This window comes from Hevea brasiliensis, chromosome 3 (assembly GCF_030052815.1).
Source record: "Hevea brasiliensis isolate MT/VB/25A 57/8 chromosome 3, ASM3005281v1, whole genome shotgun sequence".
NCBI lineage: Eukaryota > Viridiplantae > Streptophyta > Magnoliopsida > Malpighiales > Euphorbiaceae > Hevea > Hevea brasiliensis.
The window spans coordinates 6429238-6456355 of NC_079495.1; the positions used below are offsets into that span (position 1 = coordinate 6429238).

At 33.9% G+C, this 27118-nt stretch overlaps 4 protein-coding genes and 1 long non-coding RNA gene across 9 annotated transcripts; 3 read left to right on the forward strand and 2 right to left on the reverse strand.

Annotated features, from left to right (window-relative positions):
- Positions 1-3356, reverse strand: LOC110655098 (IQ domain-containing protein IQM6). The gene is made up of 9 exons (XM_058143452.1): positions 2871-3356; positions 2611-2725; positions 2462-2527; positions 2282-2370; positions 2093-2180; positions 1513-1752; positions 1308-1409; positions 768-1095; positions 1-734 (listed from the first exon to the last, which is right to left on the reverse strand). The coding sequence occupies exons 1-9, from the start codon at positions 3305-3307 to the stop codon at positions 313-315; spliced, it is 1887 nt and encodes a 628-aa protein (XP_057999435.1). The 5' UTR covers positions 3308-3356; the 3' UTR covers positions 1-312.
- Positions 3357-5862: 2506 nt separating this feature from the next.
- LOC110655107 (eukaryotic translation initiation factor 3 subunit C) lies at positions 5863-10217 on the forward strand. Of its 2 annotated transcripts, none has more exons than XM_021811286.2 (4): positions 5863-6083; positions 6568-6635; positions 6727-8529; positions 9026-10217. In XM_021811286.2, the coding sequence occupies exons 2-4, from the start codon at positions 6612-6614 to the stop codon at positions 9998-10000; spliced, it is 2802 nt and encodes a 933-aa protein (XP_021666978.2). In that variant the 5' UTR covers positions 5863-6083; positions 6568-6611; the 3' UTR covers positions 10001-10217. The 2 variants fall into 2 exon arrangements, with proteins under 2 accessions (XP_021666978.2, XP_021666979.2); XM_021811287.2 differs by having other exon boundaries at positions 5863-6061.
- Positions 10218-10999: 782 nt separating this feature from the next.
- LOC110655108 (uncharacterized) lies at positions 11000-15636 on the reverse strand. 4 transcript variants are annotated; one of them, XM_058143732.1, is made up of 4 exons: positions 15445-15636; positions 14220-14266; positions 13126-14056; positions 11000-12150 (listed from the first exon to the last, which is right to left on the reverse strand). In XM_058143732.1, the coding sequence occupies exons 3-4, from the start codon at positions 14053-14055 to the stop codon at positions 11371-11373; spliced, it is 1710 nt and encodes a 569-aa protein (XP_057999715.1). In that variant the 5' UTR covers position 14056; positions 14220-14266; positions 15445-15636; the 3' UTR covers positions 11000-11370. The 4 variants fall into 4 exon arrangements, with proteins under 4 accessions (XP_057999715.1, XP_057999717.1, XP_021666981.1 ...); XM_058143734.1 differs by having other exon boundaries at positions 13126-14018; positions 14118-14266; positions 15445-15634; XM_021811289.2 differs by lacking the exon at positions 14220-14266 and having other exon boundaries at positions 13126-14067.
- A 116-nt stretch (positions 15637-15752) lies between these two features.
- LOC110655110 (uncharacterized) lies at positions 15753-19485 on the forward strand. The gene is made up of 3 exons (XR_009147545.1): positions 15753-16228; positions 16869-17035; positions 19037-19485. It is a non-coding gene; the product is annotated as an uncharacterized LOC110655110 (long non-coding RNA).
- Positions 19486-24859: 5374 nt separating this feature from the next.
- LOC110655111 (strigolactone esterase D14) lies at positions 24860-26163 on the forward strand. Its single transcript, XM_021811290.2, has 2 exons — positions 24860-25340; positions 25435-26163. Exons 1-2 carry the CDS (start codon positions 24937-24939, stop codon positions 25865-25867), a joined length of 837 nt encoding a protein of 278 aa, XP_021666982.2. The 5' UTR covers positions 24860-24936; the 3' UTR covers positions 25868-26163.
- The last annotated feature ends 955 nt before the right edge of the window (positions 26164-27118 follow it).

Consider the following 27118-nt stretch of genomic DNA (forward strand, 5'->3'; position numbering starts at 1 on the left):
AATGATACAATAGCAATAACAGAGAACTCATCGAGGAGCTCTATTAGAAGCTTAAGAGGCAAACATTCCTACTCTGGCATAACATGCATGTAAACAAATGCATGGACTGAAAATGCTAGGGAATATATAAATTTGGGGACAACAAAAAATTATTAAAAAAAAAAAACTGAACCTCTGGCTGGCTTTCAGAGTGGGATGTACAATGGAAACAAAAAAAAGCAGAAAAATATAAAAAGAAATCCTATGTCACCTTCTCTATCGCAGATGAAGATTTAAATCATTTGAAGGAACCTTTCTTGCATCTGAAACAGCCTAGGGTGACAATACCACCTGACCTGGAGGAGCAAGGGAGCTTCTGAATATTGTTTCCCTGCATACTGAAGTTGGTGTCAAAGCCTTTGGGCTAAAACGGGATGTCATCCAAGGAGTTGAGTTAGCTCTTCTAAATCTTGGAGACAAGTTTACATGCTCTAAGACCCGGAGTTGAAGCTCTGATGGATAGTCCCTCATACACCCAATTCGTGGCCCTGCCCCTGTAGTCCATTTAGAGGATAACTGGTTAGCCAGCTGATATGACTTCATTTCTTTATGCGAATTTATCCTTTTCATGATTTTTTCTTTCGGAATGGCTTCTTCATCTTCTTCTTCTTGATCTTCATCAAAAAGATTCATCTTAAGAAACATGAAATCTTCCTCAGTAAAAAATGAATCTTCTGCTGAGTCATAACCATCATCTTGGCAAAATGCATCTTTTGCTGATTCATAACCGTTGTTAATGGGAGATTTAGGAGACTTGGCATTGCAGCTTGGTTCAGTTGCAGCCTTTTTGAAAATTTCATACATGTCATCTCTATTTGGTATCTCAAGTTTAGTAATCTTCGAGCATAATTCAGGAGACAATTTTGTAGAGTGTAGATCAGTATTTTCTTCAACATTAGAATCTTTTTCTCGAAAATATATGTTTTGCTGAGGCAAGCTTTCAATGTTCATTACTTTTGTGTCTTGACCTAAATCTGCATATTGTTGGTTGTACCGAACACTACTCCTGCCGCCCTTTTTGGTAATGGGTTCTTCTTCCTCCTCCTGGGGGCTTTCCTTTGAAATAACATAAGTAGAGAAGTGCATCAATGGTTAGTCTCTACATTTGTAAAAATACATCAAAAGGAGAAAGACATTGTTCTTCTGTCAACCCCAGTAACGATGCTTCAGAAACCTACATACTGCTATCGAAACTCCCTATCCCAAACTGACAGCACATTTGAACTTTATTGAAATTACTGAAAGCAAATCTAGTTGTGTGCTTATACCTTTACATCTGTGAGGTCTATGTTTTGTTCCCTGAGAAAGGACTTGAACTCCTGAAAGTTTTCTTCTGTTGGAAGATAATGTCCACTATGAGGCCAGACTGCCTATGGATTTGAAAGAATCATATGAATATATAGAGAAAGTCCCAATGTAAGAAAAACAATGCAATTCATCATCCTAAAACACTAGATATAGTTTCTGTTCTACCTTCAAAACACCATCTTCCACAACTAATCTTCCAGCAGATAGCGTAGCTCCACCGGCCAAAAAACTTGAATGTTGAAATGTTCCTTTCTTCTTTAAACCCACATATAATGTCTTTGACGTACTGAGAACAAAAATCCACTTAGCATCTCTTGGTCCCACTGTTGTATCAACAATCTTCCCACTTTGCTTGTAGGCAAACTTCCCATTCTCCACTACTACCTCGTACATCTCCCTTTCAGTCTGGACAAGGTACAAATACAACTAATAAATAGATGTTCAACAGCCAACTAATCCAAATGAAAGAGATAACAAGCTAGATGTGAACATAACTTATAATTTTTTTTTGACATTTCATTCATTTTCCAACCCAGGTAATAGAAAGAAATTGTCATGTTGAACTAATCTTTTCAGAATCTCTTTTAAACTTATATATATATATATATATTTAGTTTGAAATCAGGACATGCTTTAGATTAAATTAAATGAAATTAAAGGGAGGGGGGAGGGGGGGGGGGGGGGGGGGGGTGGGTGGGGGGCGTGGGGGTGGGGGGGGGGGGGGTGGAGAGTGGGGAGAACTCACAGGACCAAGATACTTTATGCACTGTTGTTGAAGCTTTGATCTTGGACACCTATCAAGGTTGACTTCTTTCCCTTCTCCAATATCAAGCCTGCGGGTTTAGAGTTGGCTCATTAACAGTAAGTAGCATATTCCTTATTGCAGAGCAATGATATCTTTCACATTTAAGTCGTCAATGGCAAGAAATCTTACCAATAAAAGAAAGGTTGTTCACTTTGACAGTGGAGCCACTTGACATAATAAAATTGAAGATTATGGCCATAACGGTGCCGAGGATCAATCTATTAATAGGAAACAATAAAACCAGAATAAGAAAAAAGAGCACCAGCAGCTTGCTTCATTGAGAGGTTTTATTTTAAGACTGGAACTTACTGCCTCGAGCCAATGCTGTAAGGCAAGCTTTCGAGCCTTTGCATCCTTAGACAAACCTTTTCCTACCTGTCCGAATTATAAAACATCTAGCAGATTAGAACACAAGTAGAACTATAATCAAACCACACCTCAAGTTTTTGAAAATTTACCTTGGCAGCTCTTGTTCTTGCTCTGGACCAACGTGAAATAGCAGTCTCTGGTTTCTCAATGTCAAAGAAAGATATAGAGCTTCGCTTGAGTTCAGCAAAATCAAGCAGCTTCCACCTACAAAATGTGATAATCTTATGTTAATAAACACATCCAATCAATAGAAAATTAAACAAATGATAATTGTTCCTTTAAATTTTCAATAGTGAAGATAATGATTTATTATTTCTGCTAAGTAACCAAAGAGTTATGCAAATGATACCATTTCTGCTCAACAACAATTGCACAATCTGCCAGTTGCCTTCTAGTTCTGAAACTTTTGTACACTTTCTGCAACTTGACTGCAGCCTGGAGCCTTTGGTTCCCTGATTCAGTCAATGGTATTTGGCGTTTTATCTCGGAGAAGCTATCAAATCTTGTTAATTGGTCAACCTTATCTCCACTTTCAGGGCTAACGGATCTATAAAACATCTCATTTTCCATTTTTGAAGTAAGAGATTTAAAGGAGAATGTGGTATTCAATTCTCTTCCTCTAAAGCTTATCGTAGCGGGTTCTGAATCACGACCATTGAAACTGACAGAACGTAAAGCAGTCCTCATATCTTTATCCTCTAAACTCATTGATCTCACTAGAACATTATCTAAACGACTATCCAAATCATCAAAATCAGCAAATGGGCAAGAAAGTACTACCCCCATTTTATTCAAGATAAGGAATTTAGTGATATGTTCTTAACGTCTCCCAACAACCAATATCGCAAACAATATAAGGTGGTCTTGATAACTGTAAAACAAGCATGGAATAAAAAAAAAGAACATTAATTCTAACTCCAAATGCAACAAACTAATATCTATAAATAGCATTGTAAGCCGGGGACATGAAGACCAATTCTCAGTATTCCTAAACTAAGGTTCATTAACACCATTGTTTTTCCCTTCTCTGATAGATTGCTATTGTTTACATGGATTTTAATTAAGGCTTCATTTTTTTTTCTGGCAAATAATGACACAAAAGAAAACCTTTAACTCAAAACATCAAAAATAAAAAAAAGGATATTAAATGAAAAAAAAAAAAACAACAAGTATAGAAGGAAAAGAAAGGATGTAATAGGCTTACCTCAATCAGAGACAAAGAGAAACAGGGAAGCAAAGTGACTTAAGACAAAATACAAGATACAGAGAGCCAAGAAAAGGTAGGGACTGAAAATGGATACACCAATGAAAAGAAAAACAAACAACAAAAAAGAAGCAAAACCCAAAAGAGAAAACTGCACAAATGTCTGAGATTGGAACCTTTTTGGGGGAAAAATGTGAGAGAGAGCGAAAAATGTGGGTTCATTTGTGATTTTTGGAGGTTCTTATTATATTTAACAGATTGGTTTTCTATTAGAGCTCTCTCCCAATGGTTTGTGAATTTTTGAAAGCAAATTAATGCTGGTGCCCGGCTCCATGCCATACTTGCAAATTTATATATAGAAGAAAGATAAAGAAAATTATATATAAAAAATTTCATAGCAACAGGGAGAGAGAAGTGATGTATCAGACACACATCTGCCCTTAAGTCCAAATAATAATAATCATAATAATGAGAGGAGGTGGAGGCTAAATGATATTAAATTATTTATATTATTTTTAATTTTAATAATAAATTTCATTAAAATAATTAAATTCATCCATTAACAATAATTTAATTTTTATTTTATTATCAATCTTTTTAATTTTATTAATTTATTCAATAATTTTAATAAATTTTATATTAATAGAAAAATATTTAATAATAAAAAAATATATTTAATATTTGTTATCTTAACTTTTAATTTTTTTTATTTATAAATTTAATTAATATTTTTTAATATTTTATAATAAATATAAAAAAATTCAAATATAAAATAAGTGTAAATAACATCAACAAAAGAAAACTAATTATAACTTTTAAAACAATATGCATTTTATCAAGAAAAAAACAATATTTGTTTCTAAAATAAGTGTTTATATATAAATAAATAATTAATTAAAATAATATTTAATTTAATTTAATAAAATAAAATAATATTTTATCAATTTAACAAAAATTATTAAAATTATAAAAAATTAAAAGAATTAGATAATATTAATAATATAAGAAAATATTTAAATTATTTTTATCAATTAAACCATCTAATTAAGTTAATTATTAAAATTAAAACTAATATAAAATTATGAGAATTGAATTAATAAAACTAAAAGATTTGATTAAAGATAAAAAAAAGGTTGCAGAGGTTTAGATTTTTTTTAATAATTTAGTTTCGTTAAAAAAATTTATAAACATAAAATTCTTAATAATTCTTTTAAAATTATATTAATATATAAATAAAATAAAATAATTATAAATTTAAAAAATAATTATTTAATAAAGATGATAAAATTGCACGGCGTGCTATAAAAAACTTGTTAAAAAATATAAGCCAAGGGATGAAATAGTAAATAGAAATAAAAAGTTAGAAATATACTAATGAATTTTTTAAAATGGAGAAATAATGAATAAATAATTACAATACTAAAAAACTTGAGAGCAATTCAAAAAAAATTTTTTTATTCAGTTTGATGGGTTATTATTATTATTATTTTTACTATTCACCCCTAATTTTAAAAAAATTATATAATAAAATTAGGAAAGAGCATTCGATCGGTTCGATTTCGAACGGAACCGAATACCAATAATCGAAAAATTGAATCCCTTAAAAATATAAACCAAACCGAACTGATCACCTAAGAATAACCGAATCGAATTAAACAGAAAAATAACGGTTCGTTTCGATTTCGATCCGTTAAACCAAAAATATTATATTTTTTATTTTTTGGACTAGACTTATGCATCTTAGGTCTTGAAATTTATACATCTTGGATTGAAAAATTAGTTGGACACTTTACTATTTAGTTTAATTGGTTTTAACCGATAAAAAATCGAACCGAATTAAAAATCGAATATATTAAAAATTTCAAATCAAACTGAATTAACAAAACTAAAAAACCGAACTAATTGAATCAAAATAAATTCCATTCAATTTTTTAATTTACACCAAAAATTATACACCCCTAGATAAAATTAATTTATAATTAAACTAACATATGAATAACAGTCGTACTGATAAAAATTCCTAGTTTTGACAGAGTTTCGAAATCCAAAATTAAAACGGCATAGTTTTGAATTGGAGATTGAAACGAGCCAATACTACGTCGTTGTCACTTAGGGTTTTAATACTACCTAAGCCACCGCGCCCTTTATCATTCTCTAGAATCTCTCCTTCCCTTGCCTCTCTCCTTTACTTCACTACATCGCTCTCTCTATCCCTCTGTTGCTGCTTTCACTGACGACGACAAGGCCTGCCGTTTTCCCAGCAAAGACAGCACCTTTACCCGCAGCCTTCCATCCCTTTCAGATCGCCGTCGTCGAGCTCGCGCCCTTCTCTTGCGGTACTGCCTTTGTCAATCTCAGGCATCGTCGACTAACCTCGTTTATCCTTAGTATTCTTCAATTTTTTTGCTTGATTTATGAGTATTGTACTGTTCCATTTTTTTTAGTTTTAACATTTCTGTTAATGTTTTCTATTATTATTATTATTATTATTATTATTATTATTATTATTATTATCTGTAAATCAAATGCTCGTCGATTTCTTTATTAGAGAAATATGAAGCAAAATTTTATTGAATGCCAACGCGATTTAAAATTTTGGTTACCTAATAGCTTCATTTTATTAGGGTTTTGAGGGATTATTAAGTTGATTAAAGATTCCGATTATTAATTAGTATCTGGAAATTAGGATTTTTGAGGGAAAACCAAGTTTAATTCTAACTAAGGGTTTGGGATATCTGGAAATTACGGCAGTTCTGATATTTTAATATTCTTTTAATTTATTAAAAATGCTTTTCTTTGGTTTATCTTATTATCTTTTCGGTGTTTACTTTCGTTATTTCAGATTCTTGCGCTTTTCTGGTTCTTGCATTTAATTTCTACTAGAAGATGGCATCGCGATTCTGGGGACAGGTTTGTTGTAGTTGCAAGTCGTTATGTTGGGATTGTGTATTCTAGGGGAATATAAATGACATTGTATCATCTTGATCTTGTCTTTTTTCAGGGTGGCAGCGACTCTGAGGAGGAAGAGAGTGAATTTGAAGAAGATATTGATAATGGGGAAGAAGGCGAGTCTACCACTCAAGCCCCACAAAACAGGTATCTCAGAGGAACTGCTAGTGACAGCGATGACTCGGATGATCAAAAGCGTGTTGTCAGGTCAGCCAAAGACAAACGATTTGAGGAGATGTCGGCTACTGTTGATCAAATGAAGAATGCAATGAAGATCAATGATTGGGTCAGTTTGCAAGAGAGCTTCGACAAAATCAATAAACAGCTTGAGAAAGTCATGCGGTTGACAGAATCTGACAAGGTCCCTAATCTTTACATCAAAGCTCTTGTGATGTTGGAGGATTTCTTGAATCAGGCTTTGGCAAATAAGGAAGCAAAGAAGAAGATGAGCAGTAGTAATGCTAAGGCCTTGAACTCGATGAAACAAAAACTGAAGAAGAACAATAAGCAGTATGAGGATTTGATTAATAAGTATAGGGAGAATCCGGAGAGTGAGGAGGAACTAGAGGGAGATGAGGAGACAGAAGAAGAGGAAGATTCGGATTTGGAGTTTGTGGAGGACCCTTCAAAAATTGCTGTGTCTGATGAGGATGAAGAAGAAGATGAGGATCGCCAGGATAATAGAACTGAGATTGAAGGTGATTGGCAGAAGATGATGAGCAAGAGAGATAAACTCATGGATAGACAGTTTATGAAAGATCCTAGTGAAATCACCTGGGATACAGTGAACAAAAAGTTTAAGGAGGTTGTTGCTGCTCGAGGTAGGAAGGGAACTGGAAGGTTTGAGCAGGTTGAGCAACTAACCTTCCTGACCAAGGTTGCTAAGACCCCTGCACAGAAGCTTGAGATTCTTTTTAGCGTGGTCTCTGCTCAGTTTGATGTGAACCCAGGACTTAGTGGTCATATGCCTATAAATGTATGGAAGAAATGTTTGCAGAATATGCTGGTTATTCTTGATATTCTGGTCCAGTATCCTAACATTGTAGTGGATGATATGGTTGAGCCTGATGAGAATGAAACCCAGAAGGGGGCAGACTACAATGGGACTATTCGGGTTTGGGGGAACTTGGTGGCTTTCCTTGAGCGGATAGATGCTGAGTTCTTCAAGAGTTTGCAATGCATTGATCCACATACGCGTGAGTATGTTGAGAGACTGAGGGATGAACCTATGTTTTTGGTTCTTGCTCAGAATGTCCAAGAGTATCTAGAGAGGGTTGGAGACTTTAAAGCTGCATCAAAGGTTGCCCTTAGGCGGGTTGAGCTGATCTACTACAAACCACAAGAGGTTTATGATGCCATGAGGAAATTGGCTGAACAAGCAGATGATGGGGATAATGGTGAAAAGTCAGGGGAGGAACCTAAGGTTGAGGAAAGTAGGGGTCCATCTGCTTTTGTTGTCACTCCTGAGCTTGTGCCTCGAAAGCCTACCTTCCCTGAGAGTAGCAGAACAATGATGGATATATTAGTCTCACTCATATACAAGTATGGAGATGAGCGAACTAAAGCTCGTGCAATGCTTTGTGATATCTACCACCATGCTCTATTGGATGAGTTCTCAACTGCCCGTGACTTGCTATTGATGAGTCACCTGCAGGATAGTATCCAGCATATGGACATTTCAACCCAGATTCTTTTCAACAGGGCTATGGCACAGCTTGGTTTATGTGCATTCCGTGTTGGGCTAGTCACTGAAGGACATGGCTGCCTTTCTGAACTGTATTCTGGTGGAAGGGTAAAGGAGTTGCTTGCACAAGGTGTTTCACAAAATCGGTATCATGAGAAGACTCCAGAGCAGGTGCTATTCTTTCTGTATTATATTCATCTATATGTTTCATACTTGCTGCCCATAATGGAATGTTGTCTCGATTTTGTTATTTCAAGTTCTCAACTTGATAACTTTGAAATTGCAGAAGAATCTCTTGTTACTGTTATCTTTAGGGTTTTAAAGTTAACAACAGAGTGCATGCAACTACATGCCCATAACACTTACACTTTAGTTCATGTAATATGGTTGTCCGTTCTGCCCATTTGTGTTTCATCTTGTGTAAAGTGTTAAGCATCATGAACTGGATAAGAAGCCCTAGGGTGGCACAAAACATGTTATATGATGCTAGATTTGTTTTCATTTGTTGGATTACTTAATTGTGTGATATCAAGGATTAGTAGTGTTTTATGCATTTTATTGTGAAAATATTGTTTCTTATATTTGATCCAAATGTACCCTAGCTGCTAAAGCATGTGTATATTATTTTCTCAAGTATCCACTGACAGTTGTAAATTGATTATAACAGGAAAGGTTGGAAAGGAGACGCCAAATGCCATATCATATGCACATAAATCTTGAGCTTCTGGAGGCTGTCCATCTCATCTGTGCCATGCTACTGGAGGTCCCCAACATGGCAGCCAACACTCATGATGCTAAGCGCAAAGTCATTAGCAAGACATTTAGGCGATTGCTTGAGGTGAGTGAGAGGCAAACTTTTACTGGCCCTCCTGAAAATGTCAGGGATCATGTGATGGCTGCCACTCGGGCTCTTAGCAAGGGAGATTTCCAGAAGGCCTTTGATGTTATCAATTCTCTTGATGTCTGGAGGCTTCTTAGGAACAGAGACAGTGTCCTTGAGATGCTTAAGGCCAAGATTAAAGAAGAAGCTCTGAGGACCTACCTTTTCACCTACTCATCGTCTTATGAGTCACTTAGCTTGGACCAACTCACCAAAATGTTCGATCTCTCTGGAGCCCAGACTCACAGCATTGTTAGCAAAATGATGATCAATGAGGAGCTCCATGCAAGTTGGGACCAGCCAACACAGTGCATTGTCTTCCATGATGTTGAGCACACAAGATTGCAGGTTCTGGCATTCCAGTTAACAGAGAAGCTTTCGGTACTTGCTGAAAGTAATGAAAGGGCAATAGAGGCCAGGATTGGTGGTGGTGGTGGTTTGGATTTGCCTATGAGGCGGAAAGATAGCCAGGATTATGCTACCATGGCTGCTGCAGGTGGCAAGTGGCAAGACAATTTATCTTTCACTCACGGAAGGCAAGGCTCAGGGCGTTCAGGGTATAATGTTGGTGGTGGGAGACCACCGGCATTAGGCCAAGGTGCTGGTGGTGGTTATTCGAGAGGGTCGCGTGCTGGTGGATATCCTGGTGGGTCACGATATCAAGATGCTGCATATAGTGGGTCTGGAAGAACTGCAGTGAGGGGATCTCAATTAGATGTTTCTAACCGCATGGTTAGTCTCAACAGAGGGGTTCGTGCTTAAGGCTCTATATATATGCACATATTTTAAGGAAGTGCTGAAAGAAGAGAAGCCATCAATTTTCGTTTAAGTAGCAAGTCTTTTCTTCTGTTGGTACCAGAGATTTGTTTTGTTGTTGCTTCTTCATTGCATTTTTTTTATAAGCTGAATTTGAACCTCTAGTAGACTTGTAAGTTTTATTTTTGGCTAAAATCTGATGTTCTATTCCTGTTTTGAATTATTGAATGCTTTGTCAAAATGATGCATTGAAACGAACGCATGTAGTTCCATTGTGTTCTAGGAGAAATTATGTTTGAACTCTAGCATCCTTCAGGTGGCTAATGACTTAGATTGGCATCTTTCTGGGAGAAGGTGAGAGCAGTGTCTATTTTCTTCTTATTTTCATGAACAAAATACAAATCTTAAAATATAACACAAAAAAGTTGCAACTTCGAGGCCATTGGTCCTGTCTATATGTTGGGAATCTGTACTTATAATATAGCTAAGCAAACCTGCTTTTTTTCTATTTGGTTGTTATCCACCATCAACCTATAAACAATGGGCCTATCGGTTATGGTTGCACTTGAGGTACAGAAGGCCGTCCTGTACCTTGTAGCACTCCTGTCGCGCTTTATAATTTTGGGACCAAGTCACGAAAGCCTTTGCCCAACAACTAAAGGGGAGGTAAAATTGCAGCAGAATCATTAACATGGAGAGAGCTTTTCATTGCTGAAGACGCAAGATAATCGAGTTTGCACTTGTCTGCCTTTGTTAATCAGATTCAGAGATCCTTCGGAGAAATAACGTCTATTTCCTTCTCATTTTTTATTTCCTCCTAGCCTGATAGCCTGGCAATCAGCAGAAGGAATCCAACAAATTGGCAACTTGCATCCTTTAAGGACAAAAACTGAGCTTCCTGAAAGAACATGCAAGGAGAGGTGATTCTGAAGGGAAGAGGCTTAGATGGTGCTTGGTACTTAATGCCTACAGATTGAGCAACAACAATTATCTGCAAGACATCAGTTTACATCATCCACACAACCATTTAAATTTCTGTAATTGTGTTTACCCATTTGACAATTGGGATCATCATGTTCTGATACAGATACCTCACATTAATTGATGCTGCAGATACACGCCATAGCGACAACTACAAAGTACATAGTATTGCCATTTAAATTATATGATTTCAAAAAAAGAAAAAAATCATTGTCAAAAAAGAACTTGATGAAAGAAAAGGTATAGAAGGGAAGGAACAAAACCAAGATCTCAAGAGCAAAAGTTTTGCGGAGGAACCAGTGTTTGAGCATCTGAGAAGTTGCATGATTGAGCTTCCTCCTAGATAAGATTTCTAACATTTCATTTATAATGTCTACTGAGAAATCACAATTGATTTATGTTGGAACTTGGCTTCTAGCTTCCTCTGAAGCATAAGCTGTTACATTTGAAGTCTCCGTAGAGCCGCCACCAACCTTGTCTTTTGTGTTGGTCCATTTTTCAATAACACTATTTCCAGCCTCAGATGATTCTTCAATTGCCTCATTTATAGCCTCAGAGGATTTGTCAGTGATGTTATTTGCAGCCTTTGTGGACTCTTCACCAACATTGTTTGTGGTATTGATCGATTTTTCAATAACATTATTTCCAGCCTCAGATGATTCTTCAAATGCCTTGTTTACAGCCTCAGTGGACTCTTCATCAACCTTGTTTGTGATATTGGTTGATTTTTCAATAACACTATTTCCAGCCTCAGATGATTCTTCAAATGCCTTGTTTACAGCCTCAGTGGACTCCTCATCAACCTTGTTTGTGGGATTGGTCAATTTTTCAACACCACCATTTCCAGCCTCAGATGATTCTTCAATTGCCTCATTTATAGAATCAGTGGGTATGTTGGTAATGTTATTTGCAGCCTCAGTGAACTCTTCACCAACATTGTTTGTGGTGTTTGTCAATTTTTCAACACCATCATTTCCAGCCTCAGATGATTCTTCAATTGCCTTGTTTATAGCCTCAGTGGATTTGTCAATAATGTTATTTGTAGCCTCAGTGGCATCTTCACTAACCTTTTTGGCAGTACTAACTTCTAATGGCCCAAGCTTTGCATCAATATCCCTGACTCTAAGGGTTAGAGATCTTGCATCTCTAGTTGCTTCTAGCTGACCAGAAGATGACTGTCATGGAAAATCAAAAGTTTCACCTCTGGTTAGAAATTATGTGTCGATTCAAGCACTATTATATTAACAGGGCATATAGAACATGTGCTAGTGAATAACAAATGAGTGATCAAGAATCAAAATGTGAAGGAGGATGAATCTGTCTACCAAAAGGCCATGCAAATAAGTTAATAACATCACATGTACCGGGACTCCACCCAAAACCAGCAACAATTTGAAAGAACAAAAGACAACCATTTTTCAAATGCTTAGAACTTTATGCCTCAAGTTAGATCTGTGTCCACAACAGATGGATGATCCCCTATTTTACCTTGTGAAAGAACGCCATTCTCTTTCATTGTACCCTTGTGGATGGAATGGAAATTTGCAGGAAGCTAATCATGCAGAGCACAAGATGAAATTTATTGTGGCCTATTAAATATAATTTCAACAGGAAAAAAATGGCAATCTCATGTCAAATTTTGATGCTGGATGTTGACTGATTGCTAATTTTCAAGGGGATTTTTTGTGGAGAAATTAAAAGAATGGTCAAGTTGTAAAGCAGTGGTTGTGAGTGTAGTGATATTAAAAAAAAAATGGCAGATCCCATAATCTCCTTTGTCCTCCTCAAGGAACCAATACACAGACAGGGAGAGAGATTCAAAGAAAGAAAAAAGTTTCAGCAGATATCGATAACAGAACCTTTCAGGTTTCTATGTCTATAATAAATAAGTAAATATATATATTGGTTACAAAAATTACTCATCCTATATGGCAATCAGGTAAATAAGAATGTAGAATATAGATAAGTTGAAGTACCCGGTAAACGCCCCATCAGGTACTCACTATAATTTCATACACATTTTGACATTCCAAAATGTGTGAGAATTTTTTTGTGTTTCTTGCTGGTCTACAATCATTCGTGGTCCTACAGTTGGTATAGGTTGGATTGATATTTATAGCTTAAATGTATATGTTAAAACTATGACACACCTTCACTATCTGATCCACCCGTTGTTTTAGGTCCTCCTCAGTAGCTCCCTTGTGAATATTTTTAAGAGCATATACCAAGTGCAAATGGAGGTCGTCTAAACAATGTTGCTTTATCATACACCGGGCTATGGTGGATTGACAACCCACAGAATAGAAAGGACAATTCACAAGCTTCATTGGACAGACAGTTATACAATGCCGGTCCATTTCGCATCTCATGATGCTATCTGAGCACTTCTGTTCACATGGGATTATTTTGAAAGGACAAACACAATCATGATTCTCCATTTGGCTTGCACAAAAGACAACAGTGCACCCCTCATTTTTGCAGTTCATGGACCTAAAGTCACAGTTGACAACATGCCCAGCTAGCTCTTCTGCTGTGTTGAATTTCTTGTCACAGTGAGATGTGTTCTTAAAGTCAACATTCTTAACCAATGTCTGAGCAATTGCTTCTGTCCTGTCTGTCAGCCAAAACCCATTTTCTTCCATCTCCTGTACGAAATCATCTATCTTGTCTTCTCTCTTTTCACTTAGTAGCCATCCTGAAACCCGACTAAAGATATTTCTCTTTGAACTTGCAAAGTCATCAACAAAATCAGAAATGATATCATAAGGATGGTCAGATACCTCTGTATTTGTACCACCTTCCAAGATAACAGTCTCAGCAACAAAACTTTCGCTTCGCTGGGTGAGGTAGTCAATCATTTCTTTTCTCAAATCAACAGCCACTGAAGCAGGGGACCTGAATATACCACCTGTTGTGTTGTCGACACAAGCTGCTGCTAATCCAGGAAGGAACACTTGGGCTATTTTGTGAACTATTTCTGTGTCATAAAGGTCACAATGGAATGCAGGGCATCCTTCTTTTCCATCTTCAATCGTCTCTTTTTCTGGAACAAGTTCAATGATGGTTGTGGGAAGATCCATGCTGAAAGAGACCTACAGTAAGTTTTTTTTTTTTTTTTTTGAAAAAAGCAAAAGAAACTTACAAATGCATCCAGAAATCAGCATCAAGTGAATGCACTATTGATTCAGAAATAGGAAGCCACCAGGACTTTTACTAAACCAATCTTTGTGGTGAATGTCCAAACCTTTGCTGTTGAACTGTTACTTGGGAGCCTTTCCCCTTGCCCCTTACCTTTTCGTATTGTAAATAGTTTAAAAACAAAACAATAAATGGATTTGCATTATATTTCCACATTAGAAAGAATTAAAACAGTTTGAATAGCATATGAGTTGCTATTTATTCCCTCGAAAATCAGCATCTGCTTTTAAGGGAGGCAAGTACGCTTCTCATCATATCATTGCTCTCCAATTTTCTAACTTTTCCCATTCATAAACAACTTCATGGACACTATCCAGTTTAAAATAGAAAAAGTGTAGATAACTTGAAATAAGAAAAAAGAAAATCATCTAGTTGAGACACACATCATTGTCCAAAGTTATTTTTTATCATCTTCACATTGGGTGCCAGGTTATTTGTTGACATTACAAAATCATTCCCACAGTTGCGCTTCTCATCTTGTCAAGTGGCATGGTTGTTCTGATTCCGATGCTACTTGGATTACTAAAGAGGAGTTTTGAACTTTGGATGTTTCTCTCTTGGATTCTCACTTGCAGTTCGACTCTTTGGAGTCAGAATCAAGTTCTTGTCAGCCAGGAGGAATGATGTACGAAATACTAGGGATTTTAGGACCACCTATTTTATGAAAAAAATATAGGAAGTGGAGTTTTATTTTATTTAGAATTTTGCGTGATTTGTGATTCCTAAATCCTAATTAGAATTAGATTTAGGGGTTCCTAATCCTAATGTTAGTAAAATTATAAACACCTTATATATAGGCCAAGGTTCTCTATTTGATAGATTTTTGATATGATTGACAATTGCTTTGAGCTAATAAACTGAGAATGTGTTTCTCTACCTTTAAGATATGTTTCTCACCCTCGTTCCTCATAAATCTACTGGTTCTACATCAATATTATTTCTCCAAAATCTGATTCTCTCCTTCATACTCTAGATGGAATGTTGTTTACATGTTAACTAAATCAAATTTAGCTTTCTCCAAAAACGCCTCATTTGAAAAGAGGGGCAAAAGTTTTGAAATTTCCATTGATAACAACAGCATTTATGCCCCATTTCAATCCACCCACAGAATTTCAGTTCTAGTGCTGGATCTATCCTTATCTTTCTACTGCTCAAAAACCCCAATTCCCACCTTTTTTGTCTTTTGATGAATCGAAAATTTGTTTAAAACAGAAAAGGAAATTCAATGCATGTACACAAAAAAAAAAGGGAAAGCAAGCCTGAAGATTTACCTGGAAAAATGGTTCAGAGATCTGAAAAATGGGAAACCCACCAATTGGATTGGGCACTAAAATTCAAGTTTCAATCAGAAAGAGATCAACAGCAAGTTTAGGCGTCATTTCCCATCTCTTTGCTTACGCCGGAGGAGGAGAGAGAGAGAGAGAGAGAGAGGGGAAAACTTTACTGTATTTTGAGGTGGCCCATCCTTCCTTTTTTGTATTGTTTGTTTTATATGTCAACTGCTTTAACGGTCCTCTTTGACCTCATCGTTTCTTATTTTACTATTTTACCCCTACTTTAATTTCCAAACCTTACCATATCGCAAATACGCCGCCGGTTTGCCAATCCTCTCTCAAATCTAGCCTCCAGCGGCAGGCCGCTCTCTCTCCCTACCAAACCAACTCCTTGCAAACGACGTGGTCTTCTTTCTTGTAGAAGGCCGAAAGAGGAGAATTTTTTTTTTTTATTTTTTTTCTAAGCGAAAGAGGAGAATTTGCAATGGCCACAGCTACATACTACCCACCCCCACCACCGTATTATATAGATTGCACGAAGATTACTTACAAAACCCTAAGTCCGCTCCTGAGCCTCCTCCAATTGAAGGGACCTACATCTGTTTTGGTGGAAATTACACCGTAAGATCCTTCAGTCCATGGCATACACTTACCTAGAAATTATGTTTCCATGGTTGTTTGTTCTTTTGATTATTGGAATTTTTTTTATATACTGATTATGTGCTTCCAAGCTTGGAAGAGCAAGGAGTGCGTCGGCTCTATCCCAAGGGACCCAATGTAGGTATGTTTACTCTAATTTTGCTTAAATTTTGGAAATTGTGGCGAGTATTGAGTAGTGGTGTTGATTGATGAAGTTGATGAAGTATTATTGAGAGCTAACTGAGCACTGCTGAATTGTGTCCTTCAATTTGTTACGTCCCTTCTGCTTTACTCCCCTACATTCGACCCTTTTCAGATGATCCTTGTTTGGATAATGGTTTGTTATGGTTTCATATTGAATGGCATGGTTATATTAGATTGTTCCTGAAGTAAGACGGTTCTGGGTTGTAAACCATCAAATTGGTTGTTTAAGATGGTTTTAAAGTTTTTATATTTCCATTTTATATAATAACCATTTATATATTTAAAATAAAAACAAGGATATTTTAGTAATCTTTATATTTATTTTATCATACCATTACTATATAACTAAACAACAACAACAACAAACAACAAATAAGAAAAAGGTTATTAAACCATCTTATACCATATAGCTAATAATAAAAGCTATATCATTCAATATAATATGATACAATACATTAATAAACCACGCTACACTCAATCCAAATGAGGTGTTAGTGGTTTCATTCTTTTTCTTGCACATTTTTGTCACCGAATGTGGCGCAAAGCTACTGTTTGATAGATGGTGTTATCTTTTCTAGATTTCAAGAAAGAACTGAGGTCGCTTAATAGAGAATTGCAGTTGCACATTTTGGAGCTTGCAGATACTGTTATTGAGAGACCATCGCAATATGCTAGAAGAGTAGACGACATATCCCTCATATTTAAGAACTTGCATCACCTGCTCAATTCATTGAGACCCCATCAGGTATAAATATTTTTTGAGTTGTTTGGACATCTTTTATTTCTGTTATATGCTTGAGGGTTTGATTCTTTATGTTCCCCCTTCCATGCTCGATCTATGTTGATTCATATTCTAGAGCTTCAGATACAACGCCGTAAACAAGCAGTGAGGATATCAAGAGGTATCTTTTTACTTGTTAAAATTTAAGAAGTAGAAGATTTAAGAATTAGAAGTTAAAAGGAAGAAAGTGAAGAAAGGAAGAGGAGGAAAATAACTTGAAAGGCTACATCTTTTTTCTCATTAATTTCAAAGCAACTTACACTGATATATCTATATCTATATATATATATATATATATATATATATATAGAGAGAGAGAGAGAGAGAGAGAGAGAGAGAGAGAGAGAGAGACACACACACACACACACACACAATTCTTTCCTATAATTGTGCTGTACTATACCGACTAGGAATTCTTTACTAATTAGGAATCCTTTTCTAATTAGGACTATAAATCCTACACTAGATAGTAATATAACTAAATATAATATTGACTTTCCATAACACTTCCCCTTAAAATGGAGTCTCATCAATTCCCAACATTACCGAAATGGTTCAAACTGCCAATACTGTGAATGAAAGAGTCTCCTTTATTCCAGAGCACTTGAAATGATTTTGTTTCACTATTTGATCCTTTTTTATTCTAAGTTGGGTTATGCAGTTTTTCCTGGGTGAAACCATTTTTAAGGCTTTAATTTTATTGATAATATTGCAATTATTCTGCAGTTGGTCTGGAGAAAGACCACTTAATTATTCAGATTTCAGTAGTAATTCTGTGATTGTTGTGATGAGTGCATCTTGCTTGCTAAATTTATAGGTAATGGCATAAAAATCAAAGCCTAAACTTATATAACAGGAGTAGATGACCAGCATGTGCAGCTTTTTTCTTGTTTTATAGCTGGGCAAGTTTAGCCAACTAAGCTTGACCTTTTTTTAACATCTTGTCCACCTGTTGACCTAAGAAATGGTTAGAGAACAAGCAAAAATATATTTTATGTTAGAGCTCACTGATCAAACTTAAGCAACTAACTACATGGAATGGCTTGTTTTTGTCATCATGATGACCGTGAGATGTTGGCGTAAGGCTGAGTGAAGTACTGTTACTGTAGCCTCTTTACACTCTGATATGGTAGAATGTGTTTAGTAAATCTTCTATGCAATGACATGACTTTTCTATATTCTTGCACATGGAGCAGAAGGAAATTCATATGTAGATTGGATTTCTGATTGCAGCCTAGTTTTGGGGAGGCTGGTATAGGGCTTACTATTTTAAATTTAGGAGGCAGGTTGTGTGCTCAGTTTCCATTATTTTCTTTCCAGCTTTAGTGCATCAGAATCATCGTCTGATCAGAATTGTTCTTCACTATGGCATAATCATTGGAGTAAATTGTTGTGCAAGATTTGGTTGGATCATCATTGAGTAGGCTGACTATATGTGCAGCCTATTTATTGCCTGTTATGGATTAAAATTTATGAGAAAAAGGTTAGCACAATAATTGGTTTGACCTTTGTTCCTCCTTTAATTTATTGCCAAGTGAATCTTCTTATAATATTTTCACATCATGTGAAGTGTAGACATACGGAGGCTCCAGTTAGACAAGTAGAGCACATTAGGTTAGAGGATAGAAAGAAAAAAATGTGTAGACCTAAATTGACTTGGAGGAGAGTAGTACAACATGACCTAGAAGCATTACACATTTATGAGGATTTAACCCAAAATCGTTCAGAGTGGAGAAAGCGAATCCATATAGCCGATCCCAAATTTTTGGGATAAAGGCTTAGTTGAGTTGAGTTGAGTTGAGTTGAGTTGAGTTATGAGCTATACTTTCACAAGGTTATTTTGATATCGGTTGGCAAGTGTTCATGTTGTGTTTGTTTGTCGATAGGATGAACATTATTCAAACACTAACTTCCCTGATATATTTATAGTTTAAATTCTGAATATTGCTTCCTACACTTGTCTAGGAGGAGAGTTGAAGCGCAGAAACTTCTCAAGGAGGCTCTTGGAACTTTGGAGTCAGTAGCGCATAAATTGTTCACTGAGTTTAAAAGTAGAATGGTGTGTGCTGGTAGTTGCCACTTACCATCGATGGTTTTTCCCTGAAAATTTGTGGAGGTCTCTAAATTCCAATACTTGTAGATTGCAGTTTCATACCATAAAGATGTGACAAATTTTCAAGGCTTGAGTTGAGTAGATTGCAGTTTCAGTTGGCATCTCAAGAGGGTTTATGCTGACAGTTTCAATCTTGCAGTTACCTTTTATGTAGACTAGAAATTCTTGATGTTAGATCCTGAAGTTCTGACTTGTAAAACAATCTTTGTGTAGAATCTTAATGCCATTTTGAGATGTTATTCATGTGCTGTTGTAAAATTTTCCTATACTATGTCATATCTGAGAATTTTGTGCCTGGCAATTTATCCTCAAACAAGGCAAGCTTTCAACCTCCCTCTGGTGGTAATTGAACTAACCGTTTGCTTCATTTGCTGCAAAAAATGCTCCTATATCCCTAATTGGTAAAAATAATAAAATATTATTTTATAAATTAATTATAGGTAAAAAACATCTCTACTCCCCTACCAGGAGCCATCTTCTTATGCTTTACTTTCATCTTTATCTCTTGCTAAGTGCCAAATCCAGCCGCTCCTAAAAATTTCTCTGTTGATAAGTTTATAAAATTTTTTGATAAATTGAAATTACTAACAAATTATTAATAATATTTTACAAATGGATTTGAAATTCATTGGTAATTACCAAAGGATTTAAATCCATTGGTATTTGGTAATACTCATGGATTTCAAATCTGTTATTAAATCGGTAAAAAAATAAAAAAAATAAAAAAAATCAAATATTATAATCCATTAGCTAAATTCAAGAATGGATTTTAAATCCGTTAGTGAACTAGAAAAATTATTTTCAATTAAAATAATAAATTTTATTTTTTTTATTTAGATTATTTTTTTCTCAAATTATTTTATTATTAGAAATATGATATTATTTTATCACTAATAATTATTATAAATAAATTACAATATGAGGAAAAAGTGGTAGAAAAGAGAATAAAATGAGAAAAGAGAAAAAATGATGAGAGTGAAAAAAAAAAAGAGAAAATCGAAGAAAATAGAAGAGAAAAGCAAAGAAAATGATGATAGAAAAAACAAGGAGATGAGAGAAAGGATAAAAAAAATTGAAATGGTAAAAAGGAAAATGAGTGAATGAATGAAATGAGAAAAAAAAAAAAAGGTATTTGTAAGTATTTATAAACTTAATTTTATATAATAGCGAATTTAACTACAATTAAATATAATTTAAATATAAATATTTAATTTAATAAATTTAATTTTATTTTTATATAACTTACAATATCCACACCCAAAGAACAAAATGTATCTAACATCTTATATCATATAGCTGGAGTGATTCCATTTCTTGAATTTCATTTCATTTGCCAAACACAACCTGAATTGTTGACAATTGCCATTGACACTCAAAAGGAATGTTTTGAGTACATTACTTCCCTCCATGAATGCCTCTTAACCCATATCTCATAGCAACAAAACTATTATTTTATTTTATTTTATTTTATTTTTATTATAAATCACAATACTTCAATCCATCTCTCTTACTATTCCATAAAAAAATATTCATATTAAAATTAAAAATAAAACTTAATAAAATTCTTATAATAATTTAATTTGACCTCAAATTAAATCTAATCAATAAAGCAAAAAATAAAAAAAATTACCTAAATTTGAAAAAATCAAAATAAATGATTGAGAAAATCGATTCTTGAGAACCTCCGAGGTACTGTAAAAGAAAAAATTACATAATTTTATCTAATTTATCGTAATCTATTAATTAATATGTTGATTAATCGTATTCTGAAACACAAAAACAAAAAAAATAAACGAGTGAGTTATTGTTTATGATTTATTTTAAGTTATATCGAATTGATCTAGATAAAAATTAAAGAAAAAAAAGAGTCGGTTGCCTATGATTGAGGCAATTAGGTACAACCAACTCATTTATTGATACAGTTGAATGAAAAAGAGATGAAATCGAACATCTGGCGTGCAGAAAATTGAAGCAAGAAATATGGAAATAAATCTGTTGGGATGAGTTTGGTTGTTGCATAGAGCCACCAAGAAATAAAGAACAACACCTAAAAGCATTGAATGAGGAAGAGGTGCCAGAACCAGAAAAGCAAGCATCATTCAAATCAAAAAGCTTTTTGCAGCAGACGAGCAATAAAGCCTGGGATGGCAAGTTTGTTGGATTGTAGTTATGGTGCTCTATCAAATACCCAAAAGAAATGGCAGAATCCCTCTTGTATTTTCATTTCATCAATATCAATTTCAGCCCTTTATGGCAAAAATTGATGGGTCAGTTATAGTACCTGCAAAAGTATACACGTTACAGAGATATTGCTTTTATCACTATAAACACAGCTGAAACCAAGCATGGCTGAAAGCTTAAGGGACTAAACGAAACTCTCTGCAGGTACGTGCTTGCAACATAATAGAACATCGGGCGGATTAACTTGAGTAATATCTTTGTGTTCGGATTGTCTACTAATTTTTTAACTTTAGATTTAAAATATATTTTTTAATTTATAAATTAATTTAAAAATAAATAATTAATTATTTAATAAAATTACTTAAAATTAATTTTTAAATAGTTTAAATATTTAGTAAAAGACATTTAAAAATAATTTAATTTATTAAAATTACAAAAAAAGATATATTATTAAATGTTATATTGTTAAAATAAGAATAGTATTAATATTTTGAAATAAATAAATAAGTTATAAGTAAGATATACTTATTTTGAAATAATATTGATATAACTTACGATTTATTTTAAGTAATTTTTTAATTTATAAATTAAATCAAATATTAATCTATTTATAATTTATAATTTATAAATAGGTTTGATCAACTTATAAGCCAAATCAAATACCATTTAAATCAATAAGGGATCTGAGATTAAATCAATGGAACTTTTCATAAATATATTTGTTACTCCTAGCATATGATTGAGGATCCCCAATTAGAGTAGAATTTAATATCCCAAATAAAATGAGATGTATACCTTTAGCTGATAGAGTCAGTGTAGGATTAGGAAATGCATTGTTTGATCTTTCGACTATGCAGATGTAATAGAGTGTGATCCTTAAAACTCAATAACCGAATCAGGTGAATGTCCAAGCCTTGATTCGAATCTTAATTGCTTGAGTACCCAATTAATCGAACCCAACCTTCAATAAAATTTTTTTTATTTAATTACTAAAGGAGATTGATTCTAGGGGAGAGCAGTTTTCGGTTTAAACCGAAAAACCGAACCGAACCGATTAATTCGGTTCAATCAGTTCAGTTTTAAAATTTAATTGGTTCGGTTCGGTTTATAATTTTGATAATTTCGGTTAATCGGTTCGGTTCGGTTATTTTCATAAAAAAATCAAAAAAATCGAACCGAACCGAAATTATTAATATATATAGGACATCAAAAAAAAATTGAATCAAATTGAATCGAACCAAATCAAACCGAACCGAAATCAATGAAAACCGAACCGAACCTTACGATTTTTGAGTTTTGATTTCTAATTTTTTTTGTTTTTATATTTTTATTATTTAGATTTAATGTTAAAAATATGAAATTTTATAAATTTCGGTTTGATCGGTTTAAAACCGAACCGAACCGATATTTATCGGTTCGATTCGGTTCGATTTTCTCTTATCAATCAGTTCGGTTCGATTTTTAAAAATTATGATTTTCGATTTTCTGTTTTGTCGGTTCGGTTCGGTTAACCGAACCGACCGTTTGCACACCCCTAATTGATTCATTAGTTTTGAAGAGAAGTCTTCATGTATCATGCTCTCCTTACATATATCCATCAAATTTGTTATTTTTATGTGGCTTAAATTTTGGATATATTTTTATGGATCCGAATTATGAACTGACTCAAAACCCACCACTGATTTCTTTGGGGGTACGGGGGCAATGCTTCATGGTATGAACCAGTATAAATATTGTAATATTCTGTCCTTTGCGGTAGAGTTGTGAGATACTCGGAAAACACACTGGGGTTAGGGTTGTATCTTGTTCTTTTCATCATAATCAAATCAAATCAAGTTAAATTCTGTATTATTCTTTTTTTTTTTATATATGCTGTGTGATTGTACAATTTATGTGTGTATCTTAAATTTGCTTGCTTATTATAACAAAATCAATTAACATTTTCCCTAAGTGAAAGATTTTGTTAATAATTTGATAGCAAATTTAGTATTTAGGAAAAAAAAAAAACATTCTTAGTCTACATCCACCCTAAAGGCATTGTCTTGTATTGTGAGTAGTCAATTTTATTAGTGGTTGGAACATTTAATTCCAAAAGAAACCTTTTGTTTATTGTAATATTTTGCCTTTTGCGGTGGAGTTGTAAGATACTAAGAAAATACACTGGAGTTAGGGTCTGAGAGTATTGAGTAATTGTATCTTATTCTTTTCATCATAATCAAATCAAATTATGTTAAATTCTGTTTTATTCTTCTTCTTTTTTATATACTGTGTAATTGTATAATTTATGTGTGTCTTAGATTTACGTGCTTATTACAACAAAATCAATTAACATTTTCCCTTATATAAGTGAAAGATTTTGTTAATAATTTGATAGCAAATTTAGTATTTAGGAAAAAAAAAAAAAACACCTTCTTAGTCTACATCCACCCTAAAGGCATTGTCTTGCATTGTGAGTAGTCAATTTTATTGGTGGTTGGAACATTTAATTCCAAAAGAAACCTTTTGTTTAATTGTTGTTACTCAACCCTCCTTGTCTATAGAATTAGCATGCAGATAGATTGTTTTAGTACACACTAAACAACATTTATTAATCATACAATATTTTACAAGAAAAAAAAATCTTACTATTTGGCTTATAATATATATTATTTATTCTAATTAATATGACATCTTTCTATACTTGTAATGATTTATATTTATTCACAGAGTTTTAGCATGGATAGTTATCCTTATATTTATTCAAGTTTTATTAGTTTTGAGATTTTTCCATGAGATCAATCATAAAATAATTGAATATTTTTTTAATATGCAATAAAATTTTGTAAAATATTATCTCCAAGTGTTGATAAATTCAAAATAAAATATGAATTACATAATTCTTTTTATAAAATAATAATATTTTGTTATTTACTTAATTTTTTTAAAATATAAAATATATCCCATGATATATATATATATATATATATATATATATATATATATATATATATATATATATATTAAATTCCTTTTAATAAAATCTTAAAACTATATGCTTGACTAAATTCAATAATAAAAAATGTATAATTTAGATTTAGATTTCAATCTTCACTTCCTCAATCCCTTGAAAAACAAAATTCTTAAAACCACATATATTAGGACTCCGTCAAATTTATTATTATCCTTTTTAAATTTCATGTTGGGTGGAACCAAATATGTCAGGAAAAAAAAATTATATGCCAAATTAACAATTATAACAGCTTTATGACATTTAGCAATGCAGTGCTAAGAGCAATACAACTCAACTCAACTAAACCTTTATCCCAAAAAATTTGGGGTCGGCAATACTAAGAGCAATGCTACAGAAAATTAAAGAGTCAAGAAAAACCCTTAGCCTCATTTAATAAAATCATGAAATCATATAGTCTAAAAAAAATAATGAAATCATATGGTATTTTTCCATGATTTTTGAAAATTTTAAACTTGTGTAGGAGATACATGAAAAACCCTATTTATATAGCCCAAGAAACCGAAGCCAAACAACTAGGTGAGTCATTTTTGAGTAGTGTTGATCTTCTCTACTGTTGCACTAATGAGTGCTAACATGGGTGTGTTTTTTGAGCATGGTAGAGGAGGTATTGTTGAATCTCTAAACGCTAAGGTGTATGGAAATGGCAGTGAGACCTTAGTTCTTGCTCATGGGTTTGGTTCAGACCAGAGTGTTTGGCACTTTCTTATACCTTATCTTGCATTATACTTCAAGATTGTGGTTTTTGACTTGGTTTTCTCACCAAATGTAAACCCCAAATTTTATGATCCAAACAAGTACTCCAACTTCACTGGATATGCAAGAGACTTGGTGACCCTTCTTGATGAGCTAAATGTAAACAAGACCATCTATATGGGTCATTCTATGTCAGCCATGATTGGGTGCTTAGCTGCAATAGAAAGGCCAGAACTCTTTCAGCACCTTATTTTACTCAGTGGCTCGCCAAGGTCTGTGATCTTTTCCTTTAAATTTCACAGATACAAATGTATTATATCATCTCTTGTTTCTTGTTTCAGAGAATTTTATTTTATTTTTGTTCAGGTACCTTAATGCAAAAGGATATGAAGGAGGCTTTGAGAGATCAGGTATCAATGAAATACTTAGAAACATAAATAACAATTTTTCAAGTTGGGTTCAAGACTTTGCTCCAAGAGCTGTTGGTGTGAAGAACAAACAAGCAATATCAGAGTTTGAAGATAGCTTAAAGAGAATGAAACCCAAGATAGCGTTTAGTACTGCTAAAACCGTGTTTTCAAGTGATCTACGAAGCATTCTTCCAACAGTTTTAGTACCTTGTACCATAATCCAGTCCGAGAAAGACTTTGCAGTTCCACAATTCGTTGCCCATTACATGAAGAGTAAGGTGGGAGGTCATGCCAGCGTTGAGATACTCAAAACAGAAGGCCATTTGCCCCACCTGACAGCTTACCCTTTGCTTTTGAAGGCTTTGAAGACAGTTCATGTCATTAAGTAGCTAATACTCTGCTCGTTTCAAGACTTGCTTGCTTCTTAAGGAAAATGGTAGCCACCTGAAAGGTGTTTAGGAAATAGGATTAATTCTTCTCGTGATGTGTAACTCGTTTGATGATTTCCTTTTTCTTTTCCTTTGCTTTTATCATTTAAGTGTAGGTTCGTCGAATGCCTGCTAGAAAATAGAGAAGACTGAACCTGAAATGGCAAGTCTCTTGCCATTCTTGAATCTTTGTTTTAAGAAAAAATAGTTGTGTGTTTATCAAGTTTGTTAGTGCAAGTAAGATTCAAGTTTCAGAACATCTCAACTCAAAATGAATCAAGAAATAGGAAAAACAAGTAATAACAATCAAGTCTTGATCCCAAACTAATTTGATTTATATGAATTATTTTTCGCCATTCAGCTTTGTTAGACACTAAATCTACCAACTCAAAATCAGAAAAATTATTGTGTTTGAATTATCTTTTTTTTTGTCCTCCCTTTAATATGAGAATTACAACCGAAAGGGGGGAAGAAAATTCCTCTTCTGTTGTCTAATAGGTAAATAAATAATTAAAAACCATTTTTAACACATTAATTTGCATCCACCATTAAAACCAACATGTGAGTTACTCCTAAACTTCTAGTTTTTGTTTGGATTGGATCAGAAAATGCAGAAAGTCCTCTATCCCTTCTCTCTCCAAGTTCCATATCAATTATTTTCAACTGTTTTACGTCCTTTTCATGCTACTTTTGCAATTTTTTTTTTAATTTTTTACAAATAGTTATGATTGGGAATAAGAACTCAAAACCTCAACCTGAAGACTTTTACTACTCTAATACTACTAAGTTTTTTATTTTTTCTTTTTTAACAATCAAGAGGTGTATCTAGCTATTAGCTAACCAGACTAATAACTCTCTGAACCTCGCAATAACTTGAAAATCATAAGAGCCAGAGAGTAAGATCCGAGCCAAATGGTACATTTACAATTCAGATTCGAACCTGAAATCTCTTCCCACTCACCTTATCATTAACTACTAAACCAGCGAATCATTGGTTAATACTAGTGAGTTAAAAGCTCATTGATTTTATCTTTTTTTTTTATTATTAGATGTGAGGGAAGAAAACTGAGATGTAAGACCCGGTACCAACAGGTCCAACCTCATACACCCGCCAAAGCTATTACCAGTAGATGATGAAAATCCCGTCACAGAGACAAAACTTAAGAAGCAGACATACAACGCCGTAGGAAAACGTAGCCAGAAAAGCTAAAG